The 25,228-nt window shown below is 35.8% G+C and overlaps 1 protein-coding gene across 4 annotated transcripts in view; it reads left to right on the top strand.

The window, feature by feature from the left end:
- The first annotated feature begins 2,770 nt into the window (after positions 1-2,770).
- phf19 (PHD finger protein 19) overlaps positions 2,771-25,228 on the top strand; it is a 29,004-nt gene continuing 6,546 nt past the window's right edge. The window contains exons 1-14 of one of the 4 annotated variants that reach the window (XM_051902996.1): positions 2,771-3,015; positions 5,341-5,546; positions 6,642-6,723; positions 6,925-7,020; positions 9,574-9,668; positions 9,782-9,930; positions 12,449-12,544; positions 13,259-13,327; positions 13,891-14,011; positions 16,237-16,304; positions 16,402-16,551; positions 17,008-17,077; positions 19,860-19,945; positions 22,682-22,777. In XM_051902996.1, coding sequence (XP_051758956.1) covers positions 5,367-5,546; positions 6,642-6,723; positions 6,925-7,020; positions 9,574-9,668; positions 9,782-9,930; positions 12,449-12,544; positions 13,259-13,327; positions 13,891-14,011; positions 16,237-16,304; positions 16,402-16,551; positions 17,008-17,077; positions 19,860-19,945; positions 22,682-22,777 — 1,358 coding nt within the window. In that variant the 5' untranslated portion in view covers positions 2,771-3,015; positions 5,341-5,366. Of the gene's footprint in view, positions 3,074-3,096; positions 3,556-5,340; positions 5,547-6,641; positions 6,724-6,924; positions 7,021-9,573; positions 9,669-9,781; positions 9,931-12,448; positions 12,545-13,258; positions 13,328-13,890; positions 14,012-16,236; positions 16,305-16,401; positions 16,552-17,007; positions 17,078-19,859; positions 19,946-22,681; positions 22,778-25,228 lie in introns of those variants that run through there. The other 3 variants (XM_051902998.1, XM_051902995.1, XM_051902997.1) reach the window with 3 other exon arrangements.

The raw sequence follows: 25,228 nt of genomic DNA on the forward strand, positions 1-25,228 counted from the left end.
TAACTCCTCCTAGAGCTTTAACTCTACAAACTCCAAACTCGGGTCAGACCTTCAGACTGTTCTGACTTAGTGTGCTATATCTTTTCTAACTGATCTGACTTACTGTTTTCTTAAAAGTGACTATTAAACCTCGGAAAAATCCCATTGACTTTCATTGACTGAATGTTCAGATGAGCCAAGACTGTTCAAACTCCAACTGTCAAAATTCAAATTTAAACTACGGAAGCCCATTAGATTCAATGAAGCTGCCATTCTATGTACTATTTCTAATCCATTGAAACTCATTCAAACTCATGAACTCATCTGTCGATCTATCTATCTATCTAGGCTATCTATTATCTAAACTCATTCAAACTCATAAACTCATCTATATCTATCTATCTATCTATCTATCTATCTATCTATTATCTAAACTCATTCAAACTCATAAACTCATCTATCTATCTATATATCTATCTAAACTACTTAGCCTAACTAAAACTTAAACTTTCAAACTGAAAACATTACAACTTCAAGCTTTTAAAACTACTTCAGACTTTCTGGCTAGGCTTTTTCAAGCCAACTTAAAGTTTGTCTACAAACTTTACTTATCTAGTTGTCCTTGGTGTGCACGGGCCTCTATCTTCTCTGTGCAAACTATAATGCGAATTTGTGAAAAAGAAATTATGACGTCATATATGTCTACATAGTTTTTATTCCAGTTTTAGTTATTTTAGTACATCAAATTAAACTAAATGAAAATGAGAAATGGTGTTTTGGCAACTAGCTGAAATAAAGTAAGTTTAATTTTTTTTATATAACGTTATTTTTTATTTATAAGTTTATTATTATTTAACATTTATTTTAAAGCAACAGTTTTTTTTTTTATGGTTTTAGTTTTTTTGTACATTGATTAGCTTCAAAACTTTGATATCTCTTAGAAGTAGGAGAGTAGCATACATCCTTATCAAATATACTATCAAATTAGCACATGAAAAGATCAAATGGGCTCATGAAGTTTACATTTATAGCGTTTTCTAATATATATTTTCACTATGAAGATCCATATTTTTTCACCAAACATAAGCATGCTTTGGCAACTGTGCAAAATCACCTAATTTTTACTTGAAATGTTTCTGTAAAAGTGTAATATTTGTCGCTGCAGCATTTTGTTTTTCATTTTGCAACACTTTACCTTCATGTTAACACTTACAGGAATGTGTGCAAAAAATCAACCTAGTTCAGCTGGTAAGCACTTTTTAAAAGTCCTGAAAGTAACTATTAGAACCCAACTTCGGAGAGTAACTCCAGCTACTTTTCCCCTTCCTTAAACATATTCAATTGTTCACAAGATTCTTAGTTTAAACTCCAAAGTGGAATGAGAGAACAGAACAGGTGGTTTCTTAGAGTGATTACTGCACTTCAGAAGGGTTCACACTTTGTACCATATGTACAAATCAACACTCTGCATCAAAAACTACATTCTCTTGGTATTCGGCAGCATCCAGTCTATGGTTAGTTTTGTTTTGCGACAGAAAAATTTTCATTTAGTCAGCTCGTCAGACCCTGTGATGTCTGTCTGAATCACAATGTCCGAATTTCGCAGAAATCTAAGAATATTACTGTTATGCCAGCAAGAACGAGCCATTATGTGTTAAAAATGTAACTGCATTGTGACAGTTGCACTGCCAGCAAACCTTTGATACCAAGAGCATATGCTGACAGCTCACTCTCTCTGACACATCTCTCACATCCACTCATCAAAAATAAAACCTTAACACTTTATAATAACTTTCATAAATAACATTAACAAACATATCATGCTCAAAATATCAATTACGTAGATTCAAATGTCAGATAAAAATAAAAATGTCATTAAATGTTATTAATATTCAAATATTCTGTCTGTCCATCACTGTCCATAACTATAATTATCTATCTATCTATCTATCTATCTATCTATCTATCTATCTATCTATCTATCTATCGTCTGTCTATCTTCCTTTACTTAATCATATAACTTTATATAACTACACATTTTATATTTAAAATCTAATAAAAATAGAAAAAATGAAATCTATAATTTTAATATCTATCTATCTGACATCTGTCTGTCTGTTTATATATCTTTATATAACTACATTTTATATTTAAAATCTAATATAAAAATAAAAATAGGAAAAAAACATTGAAATTTACATATATCGTTATATAACTATAATATTAATATCTATCTATCTATCTATCATCCATCTGTTTATATAACTTTATTTAAACATATAACTTTATATAACTATACATTTTATATTTAAAATCTAATATAAAATAAAAATAGAAAAAAATAAATGAAATCTACATATATATTTATATAACTTTAATTTTAATATCCATCCATCTATCTATCTATCTATCTATCTATCTATCTATCTATCTATCTATCTATCTAATTACTTTATTTGAACACATAACTTACTTTTTATATGTAAAATCTAATAAAAATAGGGGGGAAAAAATGAAATCTACTTATAATTTTCATATCCTACCTTTCTGTACATAGATCTACAGTATACATCTAATAGCTATATGAATGTTTAATATCTGTCTTTTCTGTGCATAAATCCACTGTATATTGTCAGTTGTCAACTTGTCCTCTTTCATACTCGACACGAGTTTCATGTCTGACTTGCAGTACAGTCTTTTCCACTGTCATGTAGTAGTATTTGAGCATTTAATGTCTTTATTTTGTCATTGGACCAGAGCTTCTGTAGCCCCTCCTCGAGACCGCTGCTGCTGTACTTCCTGTACGCGGATGATGATGATGATCGGGTTATGTTAATTACATAAGCAAAACGTAAATGATTCGCGGGAAAAGGTGAAAAAATGGCGGCGTGCACTGACTGCATTTCTTGTCTTCTTGTGCTGTAAAAACACCAGAAACTCCCTCACACATCGCGAATGGGATATCGGGCTGCCAGAGGAGGAATATCTACACTTTTTGGCGCGTTTTACCCGCGGGATTGGAGAGAAATCAAAGCGGTAATCTCAGCGCGAGATGTGTTTGAATGTGACCCGATTCGAAACCTGCAGCATTGTAGTGCGTAACAGTTACAGCTGTACTGATCTGACTAACTTATTCATGCAAATGAAACAGTAATACTGTGTTTTTGTGCATGTTGTGTTTGATTCCAGCCAGCATGACAACTTGTCCGAGTCCCTGAGAGAAGTTTTAGTAGTGCGCAAGTTTTCCCGCATGCACTGATGATGTTGCATGTCTTCAAATGGGGAGGGAGTCCGTGCAAAGATTCATAGTTTGCTATGATTTATATATGCAACTGAATTAATAGACTTTTGAGAAGTGGACATTGCTGTAAAGCGACTTTTTAAGATGATGCAATAGTTTTCTGTCACGCAGAGACAAGCTCGCATGTTTTATTCTTTTAGTTATAGCACGGTTGCAGATTGTGTGATTCTTGGCCGGCTGGTTTCGATTGATTTGAATATTTGTAAAGGGGTCTGGTGCATGGCAGTAGAAGAAAACTGGCCGAGTTCAGTAAGTCTGAAGTTCACATCCTGACGGTGAGTCAACCAGCTCTGTTTCTCTGCTCCCTTTTTAACTCATCAGGGTTGCGATTGAGTCAGGGAATATTCCCCATGTGCACAGTTGTGGTTGGATGAATCTCTTTGCAGTTCCGTTGAATTCCTGCAGGGTTGTCAAAACCATCGCACATGCAGTACATACTTACCTGGTGTAGGCTACATACTTGAACATTGAGTGATTCCTAGCCAGGGGGTTGTGAAAATGCTTTCTTTGTTGAACCTATACACGTCTTCACATTAATAGATATATAACAAAATTATTGTTCGTTATTTTATTTAAGTAATTATATAATTTATTTAATATAAATCATTTTAAATAACAAAAATGTGTTCGGCTTTTATAAATGTGTTTGGATGACGCTCAAATATAAAATAAATTTGCTACTAATAAGTATGTTTTTCACCCACAGTATTGGTTGTTTGTGTATTGATTCAACTCAGTGATTTAAATCGGTTCACCTAAAAGATTTGTTCACTGACTTTTTCTGCAGATTACATCGTTACGCCAGTAGGTGGCGACCACTGATCTATATAAATGACATTTTTGTCGATCAGTGGTTTTAGCATTATAAACGAGTCTTTGAATCATTCAAATCAACCGACACTGAATCGTTTACGTCACTATTTGGAAAATCTACTATGAGGCTCCAGAAAGAGTGTTTAAGCATCATGAGCATTTCGTGTAAATTATTATTTTTTTTTTTAATTTTGTAAGACTCTTATTTTGTATATAAGTTACTATTTAAGGACTGCAGAAGCATGTAAACTCATACTTGTGGTTGTTTTAGTCTGTAAATTGTGGGCAAATGATGTTTTTAAAAAGCGGCTTCTAATTTGGAGATGTTTAGAGATGTTTTGTGGATTCAGGACGGTCGTCACAAGATTGTAGTAAATGAAAAAATAAATAATGATTATAAAACTCATAATATAAATAATATATATATATATATATATATATATATATATATAAAATATAAATTTATAAAATATTAAAGTGTGCCCTTGAACTTATAAAATTTAAACTCGCAGTTGCGAGTTCAACTTTTTGACTTTTCTGTCACGCAATTCTGACTTTTTTCTCCTAATTCTGACTTTTTTCTTGCAATTGCGAGTTTATATCTCACAATTTTGACTTTTTCTCGCAATTGCAAGTATATCGCGCAATTCTGACTTTTCGCACAATTGCGAGTTTATCTCGGAATTCTGACTTTTTTTTCCCGCAATTCTAACTTCTCACAATTGCGAGTTTATATCTCGCAATTCTGACTTTCTGGCAATTCTGATTTTTTTTTTTTCTCTCAATTGCAAGTTTGTATCTCACAATTCTGACTTTTTCTCGCAATTCTGAATTCTGAATTAAGTCAGAATTGCGAGTTTATTAAACCCCCTTTTTTCCATCTGTAAATACTTTTTGGGTGAATATGGATCATAAAACAACTGGCACAGAAATACACTTCTTTGACAAGAGCTTTTCCGCTGCCATTTTCTGGGTGTTTTTTTGTAAATGCAACTAAACTGAAGTCGGTAAAAACCCTTATTATGTCAGTGTTTATCTTGGTTTCTGTGGGAGTTTTTACAGATATAAGTGGTCACTGGTCACTAAGGTTTCCATATTTAAATCATTTTCACATAGAAAAATACAGTTAAAGATTATGTTTATGATGCAAGTAATTCCACTTTTGGCATCTCTGGGAAACATCACATGTGATAAACCTGTTGTAATCTTTGTGTGTTCTTTCTTTGCATTTTACCACTGACCCATAGGAAGTGTAGGTGTGTCTACAGTCAGCATGTTGGAATCGGCCTGTCGGGACGGATATCTGACAGTCGGGTCGGACCCTCTAGAACCCAAGCACCTGCTTCCCAAGAGAGAGAAAACCTGTAGTGACCAGGAGACCAACTTGACCGTGGGCCAGTACGTTCTGTGCCGCTGGTCTGACGGCCTTTACTACCTGGGCAAAATCCAGAGGGTGAGTCACTGATATTCTTATAAAAACCTGAACTGAATGCACAGAACATCTCGGTTTTATTGCACACACCATATATCCTACTGGGACACAGCAACAAAAAAGCATTGGAACTTGGAATGGAGTTGTTATGGTGCTTGGAGTATTAAAAACATATGATTTTTTTTTTTTTTTTTTTTTTTCTAAATCTCAGTTTAAACATATATGAATCAGACTTTGCACATAGTCTATAAAATGGTATTAACAACATTTGTGTATGTAATATTTGCTTTCTGATAATTTAACTTATTATATGGGTGCAACTTCCAATGGAAAAAAAATAGTATAATAAAGGTCTGTTCACTCCAAGAATGATAACTATATTAGCATCCACACCAGCGGATGATATTGTTCTGTTTACTAAAAGCGCGCTGCAGTTTTGTTGTCTGCATATCTAAATGTTCGAGCTCTTTAAAGCAGGATGGATTCTGATTGGCTGTCAGTGTTTTTTATCGTTCATCAGCTGGAAAAAATCATTTTAAAAGTGATTCCAATGATATTGTTTCTCTGTACCGTTATCATTATAGTTGTGGTGTGGACTCTGCTATTCTTTTATATTTAGATTGATTTTTAGTGCTATATCTTTATTGTTATCGTTATAGTTATTATCCTTGGTGTGAACGGGTCTTTAACAAGAGCATTTATTTGTGTCAAATTGCCAAAAGTGTCATATTTAATTGGAATATTGTTCATTTTCTTTAACCCTGTTCAAGGTGAAAGTGATGTACCTTACAGAGGACATGTATTAAAAAAAAAAAAAAGAGATGTCTTTCTTGAAAAAGAAAATCATACTGTGCTTTGAAAGCCCAGGATGTCCACTTTAAGATACACCAGATATATAAAACTGTGCTATGTGAAATTCCCAAAAATCAATGTCCCCTACAGAGGACAAAATGAATGGCTGGTTCCCTGGAGGAAACATACAAGAGATGTTCATGACCTGATAGCATGCGCTCTTAATCATGAATAATTCATTTGGCGAAGACGTATTTATGTTTTTTTTACAGTCTGATGTTCGCATTTCACAACACGAACGTTGCTCATTCCATTTCCCTATAGGTGAGCACCTCAAAACAGAGTTGCTTTGTGACGTTTGAAGACAACTCCAAGTTCTGGGTGCTTTGGAAAGATATACAGCATGGTAAGAAGTCAGGGTGGAAATGCACTGTACAAACCTGGGATTTTTAAATCATAAAGAAGCAGTAATAATTAATCAGCAAGCTAGAAAGCAGAAATGTTGTTTGATATGTCATTGTGTCCTGTGAGATGTCTGTGTGACAGTATGGTATTAGTGCTTTGTGACAAAGTAACTGAAGCTTTATTCTCTTGCTCTCTCGCACAGCTGGTGTCCCTGGGGAAGAACCAAAATGCTCAGTGTGTTCTGACATGTCTCTAGTTCCCGGTAATGAAATTCTTATCTGCGGGAAGTGTGGAATAGGTGAGTCTGAGGCAGACATGGGCACCTAGCTCTTCACGTAGCACACAAAACCTGGATCTATCACAGTAAAACAGCTTGTTTTTGCTTTGAAAAGTAATGATTCATTTTGAAGAACTGTTGACTCAAAAACTCACAGTTATAAGTGACATTTGCAAAGAGAAAGAAAAGTATTATTATTACTCATCATACTTAAGGTTTGGGATTTGAATTTTGAGGTCATTCGTTTGATAATGTACACCTAAAAGTTGACCTTACAAATTTATAGATATACAAATTTAAATTCCTTCACTTCCTGGAAAACATCACGACTTTCTATAGTGAGCACCCCCCCCCCCAAACTATTATTAGTATTATTATTATTATTATTATTATTATTAATATTTTCGGGGCAGAGACGTTCTCATTGTAGAAAGCCTTTTATTTGACGATTTTGTGTTGTTGTTGTTGTTGTTATTATAATTAATAGTAATTTTACTAATAATTTATTATGACAAATCAATATATTACAGTAAATAATAATGACAAAAACATATTTTTTATTATTTTATGTGGGTTTGGGTGGGATGGCTGGTTGGCTGATGGCTATTCTGTTGGTGTCAACCACCTAGCATATTATTTGACAATTTTCTATTATGGTAAATTAATATATTACAGTGCATCTATAATAATAATAATATTTATAATTTTATGTGAGTTTGGTGGGATTGCTGGGTGGCTGATGGATTCCGTTTGTGTCAGCTACCTAGCACTTTATTTGACAATTTTCTGTTAATATTATTATTATTATTAATATGGTAGATGATTATATTACAGTACATCTAAAAATAATAATAATAGTTATTATTATTATTATTATTATTATTATTATTATTATTTTATGTGGGTTTGGTTCGATTGCTGGGTGGCTGATGGATTCTGTTTGTGTCAGCCACTTAGCATTTTATTTTACAATATTCTGTTATTATTATTATTATTATTATTATTATTATCATTAATACTACTAAAAGATAATTTATTATGGTAAATTAATATATTAAAGTACATCTAGAATAATAATAATAATTTATTATTTTATGTAGGTTTGGGTGGGATGGCTGGGTTAGGTTATTCTGTTGGTGTCAACTACCTAGCATACACCCAAAACATCTTACCAACTACACAGCCACATCCTGGTAACCACCCACAACAACCTAAATTGTAGTGGTGACAGATTGTAACCTTAAAGGGTTAGTTCACCCAAAAATGAAAATTCTGTCATTTATTACTCACCCTCATGTCGTTCCACACCCGCAAGACCTTGGTTCATCTTCGGAACACAAATTAAGATATTTTTGATAAAATATTAATTTACACTAGTTAATTTACGCTTTCAGATGCCCAGAAAGGTACTAAAGACATTTTTAAAATGGTTCATGTGACTACAGTGGTTCAACCTTATTGTTATGAAGCAGCGAGAATACTTTTTGTGCGCCAAAAAAAAAACAAAATAACAACTTTATTTAACAATACCTAGTGATGGGCGTTTTCAAACCACTGCTTCATGAAGTTTCGAAGCTTTACGAATCTTTTGTTTCGAATCAGTGGTTCGGAGCGTGAGTCAAACTGCCAAAGTCACATGAACCATTGAAATTTTGAAACACTTATGACATAATCAAGCCTCGTTTACTGAAATCACGTGACTTTCAAGCTCCGAACCACTGATTCAAAACAAAAGATTCGTAAAGCTTTGAAACTTCATGAAGCAGTGTTTTGAAATCGCCGATCGCTAGATATTGTTGAATAAACATGTTATTTTTTTTTTTTTTTTTGGTGCACAAAAAGTATTCTCGTCGCTTCATAACGTTAAGGTTGAACCACTGCAGTCACATGAACTGTTTTAAATATGTCTTAAGTACATTTTTGGGCATTTGAAAGTGTAAATTAACTTGTCAATGCAGGCCTCACTGAGCCATCGGATTTTATCAAAAATATCTTAATTTGTGTTCCGAAGATGAACAGAGGTCTTATGGATGTGGAACGACATGAGAGTGAGTAAATAATGACAGAATTTTTGGGTGAACTAACCTTTTAATATTCAATGTCTATGGTAGTTACGGCTCTAGTTACTTCTGCATGATCATGCAGCACTCACATTGTCTTCAGTAAATGTAGAAATGTAGTTATATAAGTGTTTCTATGACTCCTCGCATGATGTAATGGCCAGGGAACTCTTCTGCATGTGGATAAAACTAATTAGCATGTACTTGTGATAATGTATTTTAAAAGAATGGAGTTGAAAATGTGGTACAATTTGCATTATAAATGCCATAGCATCTACAAAGCAAATAGAGAACTATTCTGGGTGTCTTTGATGACTTTAAAGGGGTTTGTTAAGACTGCACTACAGTAATGACTCGCTGGGGACGCAGAAGTGGCTCTCTGAAGTCTCAAGGATTAGTGTCGACTTCAGCTCTGCTGTTCATATTTACACATCTGATTGAGTATGAGTCGATTTTTTTTTTTTGCGCTAATATTTGTCCTCCATCCTTCCACATGCTTGCCTTGCATCTTCAGGCTATCACCAGCTCTGCCACTTACCCCCAGTGGAGAGCTCAGCTGACCTGCCCCCATGGTTCTGCAGGAAGTGCATTTTTGCCTTAGCTGTGAGAGTAAGTACTTCATATCCAATGCGTATACACTATATTCTCTTTCCGTTTGCATATAAATGAATGGGGATCAGAGAAAGTATGTTGCTGACATGTGTGTTTCATGTGTGTTGCAGAAAGGGGGAGCTCTGAAAAAAGGGCCAATCGCCAAAGCGCTGCAGGCCATGAAGCAGGTGCTGACCTATAATCCAGAAGAGCTGGAGTGGGACTCTTTGCACCGTACGAACCATCAGCAGTGCTACTGCTACTGCGGAGGACCCGGAGAGTGAGTCTGCCTCGTCTCTTCTTGTTCCTTTCATTTTGTGATATTCCTTCTTTCCCTGCTAGAGGTCTAGGCATTAGGAAAACCTGAATGGATGTCAGATAGTTAAACATAAGTTATTCATTTTTGCCAGATTTCACAGACAAGGCTTAAAGGGATAGTTCACCCAAAAATGAAAATTACCCCATGATTTACTCACCCTCAAGCCATCCTAGGTGTATATGACTATTTTCTTTCAGACGAACACAATCAGAGATATATTTAAAAATATCATGGCTCTTTCGAGCTTGATTTTTTTAATTTTTTTTATTAAGGGTTTTGCATTGGCGGTTGGGTGAAACTGACAGGATGGCAGTTTCAGTTTTTTACCCTTTGTTGTAGGCAGTGGCTTTGCAGCACTGCAACGTGCTAGATTCTTCACTGAAAACCGAAAGTAACTCACTCCAGCTAAACGTTTACTGTTTGAATTCTTGCACCAGGGAACAAAACAATCGACACCATTATGACCAAAAGTTTGCTAAGAAGTATTTCCTACTAAAGCAATCTGGTATTTGAAAGCCCAGGTCAAGCATATCCATAGCATACTGGTGGGAGTGGTCTTGGACGTCAACATGCCCAGCGCGTTATGGGCAAGTTTTCCTACCTGTTTGGTAAAAGGGAAGACAACAGCATTTTTTCTGTTTTCTCGAGTCAGGTAGCAGTGATTTCAAAAAAAAAAAAAAAAAAAAAAAATTGCCTTTCTATACTGCATAGGCAGCCAAGTTTTATTGAAAGCCCATCTTGCCTTGGCTGCTAACTGAATTAAAATAAGTTGAAGTGCTAAAATGACTAAAAATTAAATGCTTTTATACCAAAAACTGATTCAATGCAGCAAATCAAAATTTCAAAGTATTGGACATAATGTCTGTGACATAATTTGATAGCATTGGGATGTTTCCTTAATTATACTGAACTGGTTTGTTTGCACATTTCAGTGAAATACAAGAAAAAGCATTGAGGAAAGCGTGACAAATGCACTCACGCCTCTGCCTCATGTGCTTGGTTGCCGTCTGCTCACTCAGCGCAATCATTTTGATCAAAACAAAATTACATGTGTTATGCAACAAACAGCAGAACAGGGACTGTCACGGGTTTGCTGAAAAATAAAGTCCGTACTTGCTTTGTAGCAGTGGTCATCTGATTATTATATCACAGTCTGCAACACTGTTCAGGATCAGCTCTATATGTGCGCTTGCTGTGACACTGAATAGAAGTTCAACATAAGTTATACATCCATCCATCATAAACATATTCCACATAGCTCCGGGGGGTTAATAAAGGTCTTCTGAAGCGAAGCATTTGTGTAAAAAAAAAAAAAAATCCATATTTAACAAGTTATGAAGTAAAATATGCAGCATCCGACAGACGGCCTTCCATATTCAAATTACAAAAAAAAATGGAACTGGCGTCGCGTCAGTTACGCTTTTTCCGTAAGTTGAATAGGGAAGGCGTAGGACGTAGCGTAAGCTTTTTTCAACTGCGAGAGTTTTACACTTTCGTCATAAGTTTAATACGGAAGGCGGTCTGGCGAACGCTAGATATTTTGCTTCATAACTTGTTAAATATGGATATTTATTTGCTTCGCATCAGAAGGCCTTTATTAACCCACCGGAGCCATGTGGAATATGTTTATGATGGATGGATGTGGATGTAGACACTTTATTCAGCTCATACTCGTTGATCCTCGCTCACTGCCATTACAAAGCTCGGATGCATCAGGATATTCATTTATATATTAATATTTATTAATATAACTCCTAAATCTGTGTTCATCAGAAAGAAGAAAGTCATATACACCTAGGATGGCTTGAGGGTGAGTAAAGCTTGGGGTAATTTTCATTTGAAAGTGAACTAATCCTTTAAGCAAAACTCATTCAAAATATTAATAAATATTATAATAGTATAAAACAAAACTAAAATAACACTGAACAAGAGTTATTTGCCATATGAGTGTTTACTAACCTAATTATGCTAACTGATATGATTCCTCTATTTGAAGCCTCTTACCCAACATATTATTTTACTTAAAAAGAGAGGAAATAATATATTTAGATTTTATGATGCCTTGGTGATCAGCCATATTGAACTGTATTTGATGTTATCATTTATTTCATGAAAATATTAAAGATGCTATCCATCCAACAAAACTGTGTTAAAGCGTCGAATCTGTGAGTACTAAAAACAAAGTATGGTTACTCATGCTTGGTCTATATAAGTGGTATTGGTGCATAGACATGTATAGTAGTTCACACTCCGGCTTCAAGAAACATCTAGTTAATCTAGTGCTGCTGTTTTATACACACACCATCTGAATGGAAAGAAAGAAATCTGAGCATCACTCCATCACACCACTTTCCTATAGTTTTGCTTGTTCTTATTTTTGTTTATCTTGAAATGTAATTGGTCTGTTTAGGTCTTTGTGTTTTGTGTCTGATAAGAAACATTCGACAGTTCATTTCTTATTCTCGTATTTTCCCATCAGGTGGTATCTGAAAATGCTGCAATGTTTTCGCTGCGAGCAGTGGTTTCATGAGGCGTGTACGCAATGCCTACAGGAGTCCATGATGTTTGGAGATAGGTATGTACAGAGCTACATTTATCACAAACTTTACCACAGCAAAAGAACTTTCATCTTTGCATCAATACTCTGCCGTCTTTCAGTATGGATTTCTCATCTTTCTCTTCAAATCAATGAATTTTCCTGAAAAGCAATTGGCTTTATATCATTAAAGCACTGCTTTCAGTGATTTTATCATGGCTGAAGGGTATTTTTAGGCAGAACTTGAAAGTGGAGTGCCTAAATAATTAAATAATAATTAAATAATTAAATCTCATTGGTCGAAAATCCAGCTCCACATAGCTGTAAACATCAAATAGCCTCTGATTGGCTGCGATTGTGTCGTGCAGCTGTTTCACGTTCAGTGCATACAGACAAATTGCTTGTTGCTGGAAATTGCTCTTTGGTGGCTTCGAACGGCGAATCGGTCCAATCAGATTTTAGGGCCGGCGTTTTCCGTTTTATAATGAAATATCAGCTATTGCTTTTCAGAAAGATCAATGAATGCAATAACCAAAGTGAAATTCTATTTGCAACATCTCAACGGTGATGATTAGTGAATATTGCGACAAACTTAATGCGGCGTCGCACACAGGCGAAATTACATGCGTTAGGGGATTTTTAAAAGATCATAATGACACTGTCAAGCACAATTTTTCTGTGGCCGCAGTACCATTTGTACCTCTCCAAGGTGTGTAATTTAAATGACTCCATTTTCTGTCTTTTCTCTCCCAGGTTTTACTTGTTCATTTGTGCGGTGTGCAATAAAGGAGTGGAATACATCAAGCGTCTGGCTCTCAGATGGTAAATGGAGGCTCTTCTTTCCCCCCTCACGAGTGATTGCGCCCAGATCCGTGTCAGAATTATATAGTCAAAGTGTCGGATTTGATTGATACAGGCCTGATTTCTCGATCTGGAGCTTTTTCTCTGGTGCTCCCAGCTATTTCAGAAAGTAAAGAGGGTTCATTGGGGTTTTTTCAGAGTAGAGTTTGTCTGGACATTGATTCTAGCTTTTTGTCCCAAATGAGAAATAGCCATTTGAACCAAAGATTTGGTGCTGAGAGGATTTCTTATGATAGCAGGGGATTACTCTTGAAATACAGTGAGCTGGATGTGCTGGATATTTAGGTATGAAGTCAGTCTCGGTTTGGATGTAAGCTTTATCCTTCTTAAAAAGTCTGGTGTGTTAAAATGGACCTTGCCTTGTGAACAGAACGGCACTCTATTTAACATTTCATGCAGATATTAGCAGTGTCATTTGATCTAAGAGCATTTCTGCTTTAGGTCTAAAACATCTTTAGCTTTGGCTCTACACTTTAAAGCTCTATGTGGCATTTTGCATGAGTCAACTTATTTTTCATTTGCAGGGTTGATGTGGTCCATCTTGCCCTGTACAACCTGGGAGTCCAAAGTAAGAAAAAATACTTTGAACTGGAAGAGATCCTTACCTTCATCGGCAGCAACTGGGATAATTTCCAGATGGGCAAGGTTATATATTCAACCTTTTTCTATCCAAGATCATTTTAGGAATTGTTTTAAAGGTAAAGAGTGTAATTTTCGGGGTGGGCTTTTAGTCAGTAACCAACTACCCACTTGATTTTTTTTTTTTTAATTCATGTGCCCTCCTAATCTTAAATCAAATACCTCCCCTCCCCCTCGAAATATAACTTCTCTTTATGACATATGTTTTGGCGGAGGCTGGGACTAAATATCCTCCACAATCGACTGCAAACTGGCATTCAGATGTGCCTCCATTTAGTTAGCAACAACTTCCTACCATCTAATCAATTCCCGAGGACGAAATCCAGTCCTGCTCTTATTCCAGAAGTCATTTCATTTGAATATACATCACAATAGGGAAGAACAGACTTGCAACTTCCGGATCAACGCTGACTTTAAAGACGTTTAAAAAAACAAATAAAAACAGTGCTAGATTTGTCTGGTAGATGATTGCTGTAATTAGGGCTGAACGATTAATCAGATGATTCGAAAAAAAACATTGAAATCGCGCTTAAACGGTTTGGCTTAGTGCGATTATGAAATCGCAAAGCTGCGATTATTTATTTATTTATTTATTTATTTATTTTTTATGCGCGGCTTGTCAATGAACTATGGCTCCAAATGCTAATCCATCTGAAAGCACTGCGAGTTTGTATCGCTTATAATGTGCATTTGAAAAAGCAACACACGTCAAACATCTTTCCAGACATGAGAAGCATTTATTAACATCTTGTCAAACAAAAGACAACATTTAATAAAATGTTTTTATTCCAAACTCACTTCATAACGAGGGTTGAGCGTCCTTCTGTGAGATGATGTGGCTCCTTAGACAGAATAAGGCAGTCGTGTGTTTAATGTATCATAACTCTTAAATTAACAACAATCCAAACTGTTATACACCTGAAAGGGTTTTATGTATACACGTGCTGGAAGTACCTTTTTTTCCTATCGATTATTTAGTTTTTTTATTTTTCTCGATTAATGGAATAATGTAATGATTCGATTATTTGGCCTCTGTTTAAAAAAATTTCTACACTTTGTAATAACGACTGATTTTCAGCATGCCCAGGAGCCGCCATCATTGGGAAACATAAACATCGAGACGAATTGACGCATTCCATGCAAATCGACTAATTTACGTAATCGCGTCGTTCCAACCCTAATGTCAGAGAAAAGAATGCACATTCACTTATTTTCCATCTACCTGTTAAAATTTACATCAAATATTTGTTTCGCATTGGTCTGAACAAAAAACAGCAGACAGGCTGAATGAAAATGTAAATCCATTTCCTGGCAGTAGGTGGCGCTTATGGAACATTAGAAATAGAGCTGTTTGCACAGTAACCTCTGTAAACTAAGCAGCGCTGTACTTGTAAACATTAATTTATTTGGCTTCACACAGAGGGAAGATGAAAAACAAATGACATTGAAACTTTTTCTGAAGACAGTCGGTACCCCCTTATACATTCATAGAATTCATTCATTCCTAAATTGTTTCATATAATTTCTCTCAGCACTCTGCCTTCCGTCATGTTTTCACAGAAAAAAGTGAAACCTACACTGCATGCTGCGCCTGCTGTTGCTAACTTAACGCTGAATTAAGTAATGCCTTTACTGTTGCTAGCACGCCAAATTAGGCACACACATCTCTCGCCTATATTTGTAAAGAAGAACCCCCTCTCCCATTCCTTATGAAAATAGTATTTTTTTTCCCCTTTTCTTTGCTTGAACGCTGCCTTTACTCATTCTGATGCAAACTTTTCTAGCTAATACTGATTGAAACTTGGATGTCCCAATAGGGTTTTTTTCTATTATTAGTTGTTATTCACTGCCAATATGTCAAATACTTAATTTGCATTGGAGGGGATGGGACACCTGTCTATATTAGCTCACTCTGATTGGTTGAAAAGTACATTTTGACAAGCTACCTTCAATCTGGCCATGAGCTACTGGTAGCTCTCGAGCGGTGTGTTGGAGACCCCTGTTCTAACCGCTTGTCATGTGTAATCTGAGAAAACAGCATTGCTAAATTGCTCACACTTCGGTTCTGTGTATGGAACGCTTAACAACTATAGCGAAGCCTATGGGCTTCATTTGTCTTCATTGAAACATGACAGCTCAAGGCAACAGCAAAGGAAATGTCTCATAATAAAACACCATATCACACCATCAGTTTCTTTCAAAGACTTCCTTACCTATTTCTACCCCTTCAGCTCTGCAATACCCCTGTGTCTGAACGACACCATGTTATTCTTGACGCCCTCAACAACTATAAAAGCAAGTAAGAAAAACGTTTTCCTTTTTGTTTTTATATATATGTATATTTAATGTGTATATATAATGTATTAATGTATATTTATTCTGACCCCTTGTTTTAGGTTTCTCTGTGGGAAGGAGATCAAGAAGAGGAAATGCATTTTCCGACTAAGGACAAGGGTCCCTCCTAACCCCCCATCTAAGTTGTTCCCAGAGAAGGCCCAGAATAGTGAGGGCCACAGGGGCCACAAAAAGGGGGCCAGCAGAAGCAGGTTAGTTACACCATTTCTAAGCATCTTTTATTTTCCTTATTAGTGCCTCCCATTTTTATGAACGATACCGCTTGTTGATGTCACATGGAAACATTAAAATGGATTATCATGAGACTGATCCCAATTAAATATTTTAATTGGTTCACTGTGCTATTTGTTTGTTTTTTATCCAGTTGGCTGATCATAACTGAGGTCTTTATTTCTTTTAACGTTTCAAAGGGAATTTAAATTTTCACAGTGCAATGAATGCACTGAAAGACACGTGGCTTCTCCCCTATAATTTTACATTTGACAGCCACATCTCCTTTTTAGGATTCAATAGTTTTGGCTCTCAAATCTGTAATGACATGTTTAGTGGGTGGAGATGATGCATTGATTGACAGTTGATTTAGATAGTTCAGTTGTTATTATGCTCAATTATGTCGACTGAATGTTTCTCGACTTCCTCTGTTGCAGTAACTCTGTTCCTGCAGAGAAGCGGAGAAAGAAGAGGTCCAAGTGGCTGCTGGAGGATGCAATTCCTAATGTAAGCTTTTCACCCGGGTAACATTTCACTGAGACACAAGCTGTATAACATGACCTTTCTTGTCTGGTTGAAATCTGTGTTCTGTTGTTACGGTTGCTAAGTCTGTCTAATTAAAAAGGGTTCTGGGCCAGCTGCATAAACACTGTGTTAATAACTAGTCTGACCAACTAGCAGGTTGGGTTAATAATCAGTTTTATATTTCCGATTCTGAATAGGCCAGTCTATGTTTTTATTAAAAATTCTTAAAGAAACTAATGAGATGACTTAGCCATCACTAAAGTGTATTTATTAGTGATCTATTGATACAAATTGCTCAGTGGTTAACATTGATATCTAGAGACAGAATAAATTACATTTTGAAAAATGTTATAATAGAAAATAGTTATTTTAAATGGGTCATATGAGGGTCCTAAAAAGAACATTATTTTGTGTATTTGGTTTAACTCAATGTGTTTACACAGTTTTATGTTCAAAAAAGTCATTGTTTTACACGTACCGTACATTGTTGTTGCTCCTTTCTGACGCCTTTCTGAAATGCATCGTTTTTTACAAAGCTCATCATTTGGACGAGCGCGGTGTGCTCTGATGCGCCATTATAAACTAAGCATTTGTTGCATTCCATTGGGGACATAATTAGCCTACTGATTATAATGACTTATACTGCCTTTATACGCGTAAACATAAAACCATGTCTGCATTTGTGATCGTAGAAATGACAAACAAGCGCTACTCTATACTGCTCAAAACTCGCGTTTAAATAGTCAGTAGCAAATTCTTAAAATATGAAAATATACTTACAGGCTGTGTCTGTGAGTCAGAAGCACCAGACTGTACTTGCAAAGATGGAATTGCCCCACTTTTTAGAATCAGCCTTTGTGCACAGCCGGCCTTGTACTCTCCCAGGTTCTGGAAACAGTTCTGCGAAAAATGTGCAGCACACAGTCGAATATTTGGGTTGTACTGGAACAGTGTTGTAAATAAAGCTTAACCACTGTTTTCTAATTGTGTCCTCTTTTGGAAGGCCAAACAAAGTAGTTTGGCTTTCGCAATGAAAAACACTGCATCTCCACGACATGGTGGCACAGGCGACAACAATACAACAGCGAGAATAACAGTTACGCCTTCTTTCTTTGCGTATACATTTGGGTGGTGTTATGAAACTCTGCCCCCACAGACTGACGTAGATTTGTGGGGGCGTGTTTGAATGAAGTGTTTTAGGAAGGCGTGGCTGAGCCTCAACTTTTACAAAGAATATCTCTTTGGGTTTGAGACTTTGTAACTCTGCAGATCTTTTACATGCACAAACAGCTACATAACACACTAAAGAAAAAGGAAAACAAGAAATTGCATCATATGACCCCTTTTAAATTGCACTAATATTTCACAATACTGTTTTTACTGTGTTTTTGATCAAATAAATGCAGCCTCGTGAGCATAAGACACTTAAAAATCTTACAGAGCCCAAACTTTTGAACGGTAGTGAATATATGTTTTAAAGATTAATGACATAAAATAAGACATCCACAAAACTTCAGAAATTAAATAAGCCCTAATTTTGCAAAGAAATATTAGTTTTTCAATAATTTAACAATACATTCGCATGTTCATGGTGACATGCAAGTAAACAAAATATTTCATCTTTTTTAGTGTTTTATTTTCAAGTTTTATTTATTGTGATTGTACATTTTTATTATTGAATTATTAGCTTTACATCATCTCACAAACCCCCTGCAGTTCCTCACAAACCTCAGATTGGGCAACGCTGGCCTATCTGATATATATTGATCTATCACTAAACCACACACACACACACACACAATACTAAATAATTCAGATTGTGCAGTCCTCTTGAAATTAGATTCATGAAGAGGTGAAGTGTTGGACTTCTGAGACTACGTTTGACCTGTCAGTCCAAATCCGAGCTTCCCTTACTGAAATTTTGTGTTCTAGCACGTCTTAAAGTTTCTTGAATTCCTCGATGGTTTACTTTCATGCAGCCAAGTGAATTGCTACTTTCTTTTTTCATTTCAGCCATTTATCTACAAGGTTTCTTATGTACGGACTTTTACATTTAAATATGACCTGTGTGAAGTTTACTCTTCGTTGTTTTCTCCTGCCTCTCTTCATCTCTCTCTAGCATCTCTCTGCGCCCCGTGGTGATCTTCTTTTTATTCCTTGATGCTTGCTACAATGCAGACCTTGCATTTCTCCCTCACTCCTCATGTGTTGTTTTGTCTCTTTCTCGCCTTCGTTCTCTCTCCCTCACCTTTTTTCTCTCACTGTTGGTGAAGCTACTTTGAAAGCCAAGCTACAAGCTACTCATGATTTCGAGTTTCTGAACTCCAGTCAAGCTAGCCTTTCGTGCAAGAATTCAGCTGCACTGCAATCTACTAACAAGAAGTAGTCACTCTACTGACAAAATCTAGTTGGGTTACATTTCTACTTTTAGTTTGTTACTCGCCAACCCTCTCTTACCCTCTCATTCTGTCTTTCTAAATTTTTTAAAAAGGATTACATTCATCCTGTGAAGCATTTAACTGACAAATCCTTCTGAGAGGTCTCCAGTCCCCAGACATGCTTTACTTGAACTACACATCCTTGACACTCCAGGCAGCACGGCTAATAATGCCATGAGCAACTTCAAAGACGGCATTAGAGTGACTGTAACAACCATGACGGCTCTGATCGTCATAATCAAAGCTGTGATCCAAATGACAATGAGCCGATGTGCTAAAATGAATTTAACGATGTATTTCATACTTTGTTTGTGACATCATAACAGAATGACCTCACCTCTGCCTGGAGCACCAATCATCACATGGCCAACATCTTCGACTTCACGCTGGATGAGCTGCAGAGTTTAAAGAGGTGAGATGAACTTTGACTCAACACAAGTTTTTTTTTGCTCCAGAATCATCCAAAGCCTTATTTAAAAATTATTTTATTTTATTTTATTTTATTTTATTTAAGCAAGATGAATTAGGGCTCAAAACTGGTATGAAATAAATATAGAATTAAATGTTATATTATAATATAGAATATTAATATAAAATTGAACTGATGTGTGGTCACAGGTGTGAGTACATATGATAAACATTTAAAGTCATCATCCAATCAGAATATAGTCAAAACTATTATATATCAATAAGAAGTATAAAATATTTTATAATATTAAATACTTTAAAAAATATATTATTAATATTTTATACAATTATATTTTAGCTTTTTTGTTTTGAGGTCATGTTACATAAGTTGTTTTGCACTGATGCCAGACTTTTTATTTATTTATTTATTTATTTATTTTTTAGAATTTTTTTTTTAGGAATAATTTTATTTTATTTTTATTTTTTTTTCAGATAAAAAAATAAAATAAAAAGAGAAGATATAATCAAATAAGATGAAGTATTTAATTCACGTTTTTTTTTAAATTGTCCACAAATAGGCATTACCACATGAATATATATTATACAATCATATATACGGTAGTTATTTTTGCTGAAAATGAAAAAAAAAAAAAGTTTACACCTTACATGTTAATATCTATATAAAATATTGGTCATACCACCCATCCCTAATGTGAATAAAATAATCACAGTAAGATAATTAAGTTTATTAATGCATTAAAATCTTGTTATCCATATTTTTCAAGTGTTTTGCATTTTGAATTCGGAGTGGAAAAGCCATAATTAAGCCATAAAATTGCATAACCAATTTATGTTGTGGTACTATTTCATTATTCACCCTTGTCCTCTTAGTGACTTAATAATTTGTTAAGACCCTGAGGCATGTCGTAACAATTAAGCGCATAATACAGATATCTCATTTGATACGTCTGCCCTTTCATTTTTTGATAAAGCCGCCTCACCTGTGCTAAAACTGCCAGAAATTAATTGTCACCTTTCCATCAATGTACATAATGAGGTCTCAATCAAATTCAGTCTTCCTTCATCAGTCTCACGGCAGCAGACGGCACGCTTAACCTTTTCTCATTACCTTTGATTTGAATGCTTAAGCATCTATTTATTGGCTTTCGAACAATCATGCTCATTTGCATCCATTTCCCTTTGAAATATCGGAAAGGTCTCTCACTGTTTCCCCAATCACAACCCCACCCCACCCCCTGAAAATATTTTTTTTTTTTATCAACACGGTGGGTGAAGCGATTTAATTATACTTTTCTGTAAAGGTTATCATCTCTCAAACAGGCCTGAATAATGAGAGAATTGGAAACACTATTGGGGCAGACAAAGCTTTCAGAGGCGAAAGCGGCTGTCTGAGAGGGATTGTTGAAGAGTATAAAAGAGAAATCTGGAGTTGGTTTCGGCCATAATAAAAAGGGCACGTTGGGTTTCATCACAAAGCCGTGAACTGTAGTTAATGACTGCCATCCTTTGAATGGTAGTCCTGATAAACTCTGGTGTAGTCACAATCCCAGCGCTGTATAATGTGTTGAATAGCAAGCAGCAGGTCGGATCAACTGTATTCTTTTGTATTCTTCAGTAGCCCTACTGCTTTGGCCTCTTGAGTAAGACTGAGATTAAAGTTATTGAGAAAGATAAGATTAGTAACATGAAGTCGAATTGAAACAACTTTTTCTCCAGTTATTGTTTTATGTGACTATTTGCAATTCATTTGTTTTTGAACTTTTTTGGTATAATATAATATAATATTTTGAATTAGCTTGAATTTTTTATTATTATTATTATTATTATTATTATTATCTTCAGTTTTGATTTTAGTTTACACTTTAGTCATTTTTATTATTTTTTTCGAAATATTTTTATTTAGCTTTAATTTATTAAACTTAAAGGGTTAGTTCACCCAAAAATGAAAATTATCCCATGATTTACTCACCCTCAAGCCATCCTAGGTATATTTTGACTATTTTCTTTCAGTCATATTTAAAAATATCCTGGCTCCTCCAAGCTTTAATAATGGTAGTGAACAGGGGACAGGATTTCATCCATCCACCATAAAAGTAATCCATACAGCTCTAGGGGGTTAATAAAGGCCTTCTGAAGCGAAGCGATGGGTTTTTGTAAGAAAAATATCTATATTTAAAACTTTGTTAACTAGCTTTGGCCTTCAAAACCGTGCCCCCCATTCACTACCATTATAAAGCTTCGAAGAGCCAGGATATTTTTTAATATAACTCTGTGTTCGTCTGAAAGAAGATAGTCATATACACCTAAGATGGCTTGAGGGTGAATAAATCGTGGGATAATTTTCATTTTTGGGTGAACTATCCCTTTAAAATTTATTTTAGTTAGTTGCCCAGACAACATTTCTAATTTTCTTTAAAGTTTTTCATCTAATATTTATATATTTTATTTTATTTCAGCTTTTTTCAATTAAAAAACATTTATTTTAGTTAACAATAACAACACTGGTTTCAATCACTTCCTTATAAGTAAAATCAAGCCCCACTCATTCAGTATTGTTTTTTTCTCTGAAATATGTCACATTATGGAAGTAAAATGGTTTGTTAACTGTGTATCATGTTGACTATAAGTATGTGATGGTTTTGAGTCATTAAACACTTTTGTTTATGCTTCTTTCCCTGTCTCTGTCTCTCTTTATGGATTCGTCCATCTTCATTCTTAGCACCAGCTCAGGACAGACATTCAGTTTGGACCAGGACTCCACCGACGCAGCCAGTACTTCTGGTTCTGCCACCACCAGCGTCTCCTATGATTTCAGGTACTTTTCAGTTTCTTCAAATCTGCAGACTGCCTTACTAAACCATAAACACGAAATAACAATATGTTATGTATTTTCTAAATGAACATAATATTTGAATTGTTTTCTATGTTTGCCAACTCTATGTGGCACTGACTAGATTATAATAATCATGTTCTGTTGATGGGTCAGAGCAGACATAATACAGTATTTAGTACATCATTTATGCAGAAACTTTACACTGAATTTTACAGTGAAGCACCTTAACTACCCAAAGATTTGCACCCTCACAGTGTTGCTGAAAAATTAAGATGCATTGCGAATTGTTTGGGAATCAGATTGTGACTTTTTGAATTGAAATAGAATCAAATCACTAGGTGCATAAAGACACCCACCCCTGCATGCTTTTTTAAATGTATGTAACACAACAAAACACTCTTCTGAATATGTTTATTTAAATACATATTCTTACAGTATGTACAGCCAGTTACATTTCTCAAACAAATTAAAGGGTTAGTTCACCCAAAAATGAAAATTCTGTCATTAATTACTCACCCTCATGTCGTTCCAAACCCGTAAGATCTTCGTTCATCTTCAGAACACAAATTAAGATATTTTTGATAAAATCCGATGGCTCAGTGAGGCCTGCATCGCCAGCAAGATAATTAACACTTTCAATGCCCAGAAAGGTACAAAAGACATATTTAAAACAGTTCATGTGACTACAGTGGTTCAACCTTAATGTTATAAAGCGACGAGAATACTTTTTGTGCGCCAAAAAAACAAAATAACGTCTGTGACGAGCAGGGCAGGCGAGAACCGTGAGGGAACGGCGCGAGGCTGGTGACGCGAGTGATAATAAGCGTCAGCTGCGCGTTGCACCGGTCTCGAGTCTCTCACGGAGGAGCTCCGGAAGCATAAAAGGGGAGCGACGACGTTGAAGGAAGAAAGAGGACCAGGCCTGGACTTTACTTTATGTTTTATTATGTTTGTGCGGCATTACTTTCGTTTTGTATTTGTTTATTTTATATATTAAAGTTGTGTTTACCGTTCGCTGGTTTCCGCCTCCTTCTTCCCGTATCTATGAACAACGTTATAATGGTGCCGAAACCCGGGAGGAAGGAGGGACATGCTGTCGGAGAGCTTCCGGAGCTCCTCCATGAGAGACTCGAGACTGGTGCAACGCGCAGCTCACGCTCATTATCACTCACGTCACCGGCCTTGTGCCGTACCCTCATGGCTCTCGCCCGCCCTGCTCGTCACAACGTCTTTTCAACAATATCTAAACCATCACGTGACTTTGGCAGTTTGATACACGCTCCAAACCACTGATTCAAAACAAAAGATTCGTAAAGTTTCGAAGCTTCATGAAGCAGTGTTTTGAAATCGGCAATCACTAGATATTGCTGAAAAGTCGTTATTTTGTTTGAATGAATGTTCAAAAAACATTATTTTTCATATATTTTACATTGTTGCAGCACCTCTCTTCCCAGTCTGTCAGTAACACTCTCTGTTTAGTCCCTGTTTCTATGAAACCCCTCGTTCCGAAAAGCACATTGTGCTCTGATTGGTCAGCTGGACTAGTGTGTTGTGAATGGTCAACCGCTTCGAGCGTGTTTTTGAAATGTCATGCCCCTTACCTTAATTGTGAGTTTCAACACACTACTATTCAGGCCACGCCCTTTAATTTTGCGTATGCCTTGGGTGGGAATTATTTAAATAAGGAGTATTGTGAGTGACATGTTCGTTCCCAAAAGAAAACTCAAAACTGCAATGGAGGCATTTCAGGGAGTTCAGAAACGGTGCTTACTGATATAGAGAATAACTTTGCAGACCTTTTTCATGCCCAAGCAACAACATTACATACTAGAGAAAGTTTAAAAAAGCATAATAAGTCCTCTTCAAAAAGAAACTGAATGCATTAACGTATTAGCTAAAAAAACTAATTGAAAAGAATAATTGAAATTCTTGCTCACAACGCAGCTAAAATATGAATTTGTTTAGCCATGGGGCTGTAGATTTATCAGCTGGTGTGATGTAATCCTTCACAGGCTGTTGCGAATCACCCGTACTCTTGTACATCCTTGCAACTGCGCGATTCAAATAAGTGAAGTTAAAGCCATGCATGTGACATATGAGGTCAACCTTATGCATCTTTTCAATCCTGGACCATTTCCCAAACCTGCTGTTACCCTGTTACCATGGAAACCATGGATGCTAACCCTGTACTACAACTTAAGTGGTATTGCGGTTCCATTCGATGCGAGCTTCTGGGAGCTAATTTGTCATGACATTTGAAGTGGTGACATCAATGATAGCAGCTAAACCACTGGGCCAGCAGGGTGCCTCTAACCGCTTTGCTTTTTAATATACATGAGCTTGAGCAATTGTCAATTTGACTCTGGCGCTGGAATGACCGTGGTGGGTTTGCTGGAATGCCAGGCCTGTATCCTCTACGCCTTTCATCTTGCT

Source organism: Ctenopharyngodon idella, chromosome 8 (genome assembly GCF_019924925.1).
Source record: "Ctenopharyngodon idella isolate HZGC_01 chromosome 8, HZGC01, whole genome shotgun sequence".
NCBI lineage: Eukaryota > Metazoa > Chordata > Actinopteri > Cypriniformes > Xenocyprididae > Ctenopharyngodon > Ctenopharyngodon idella.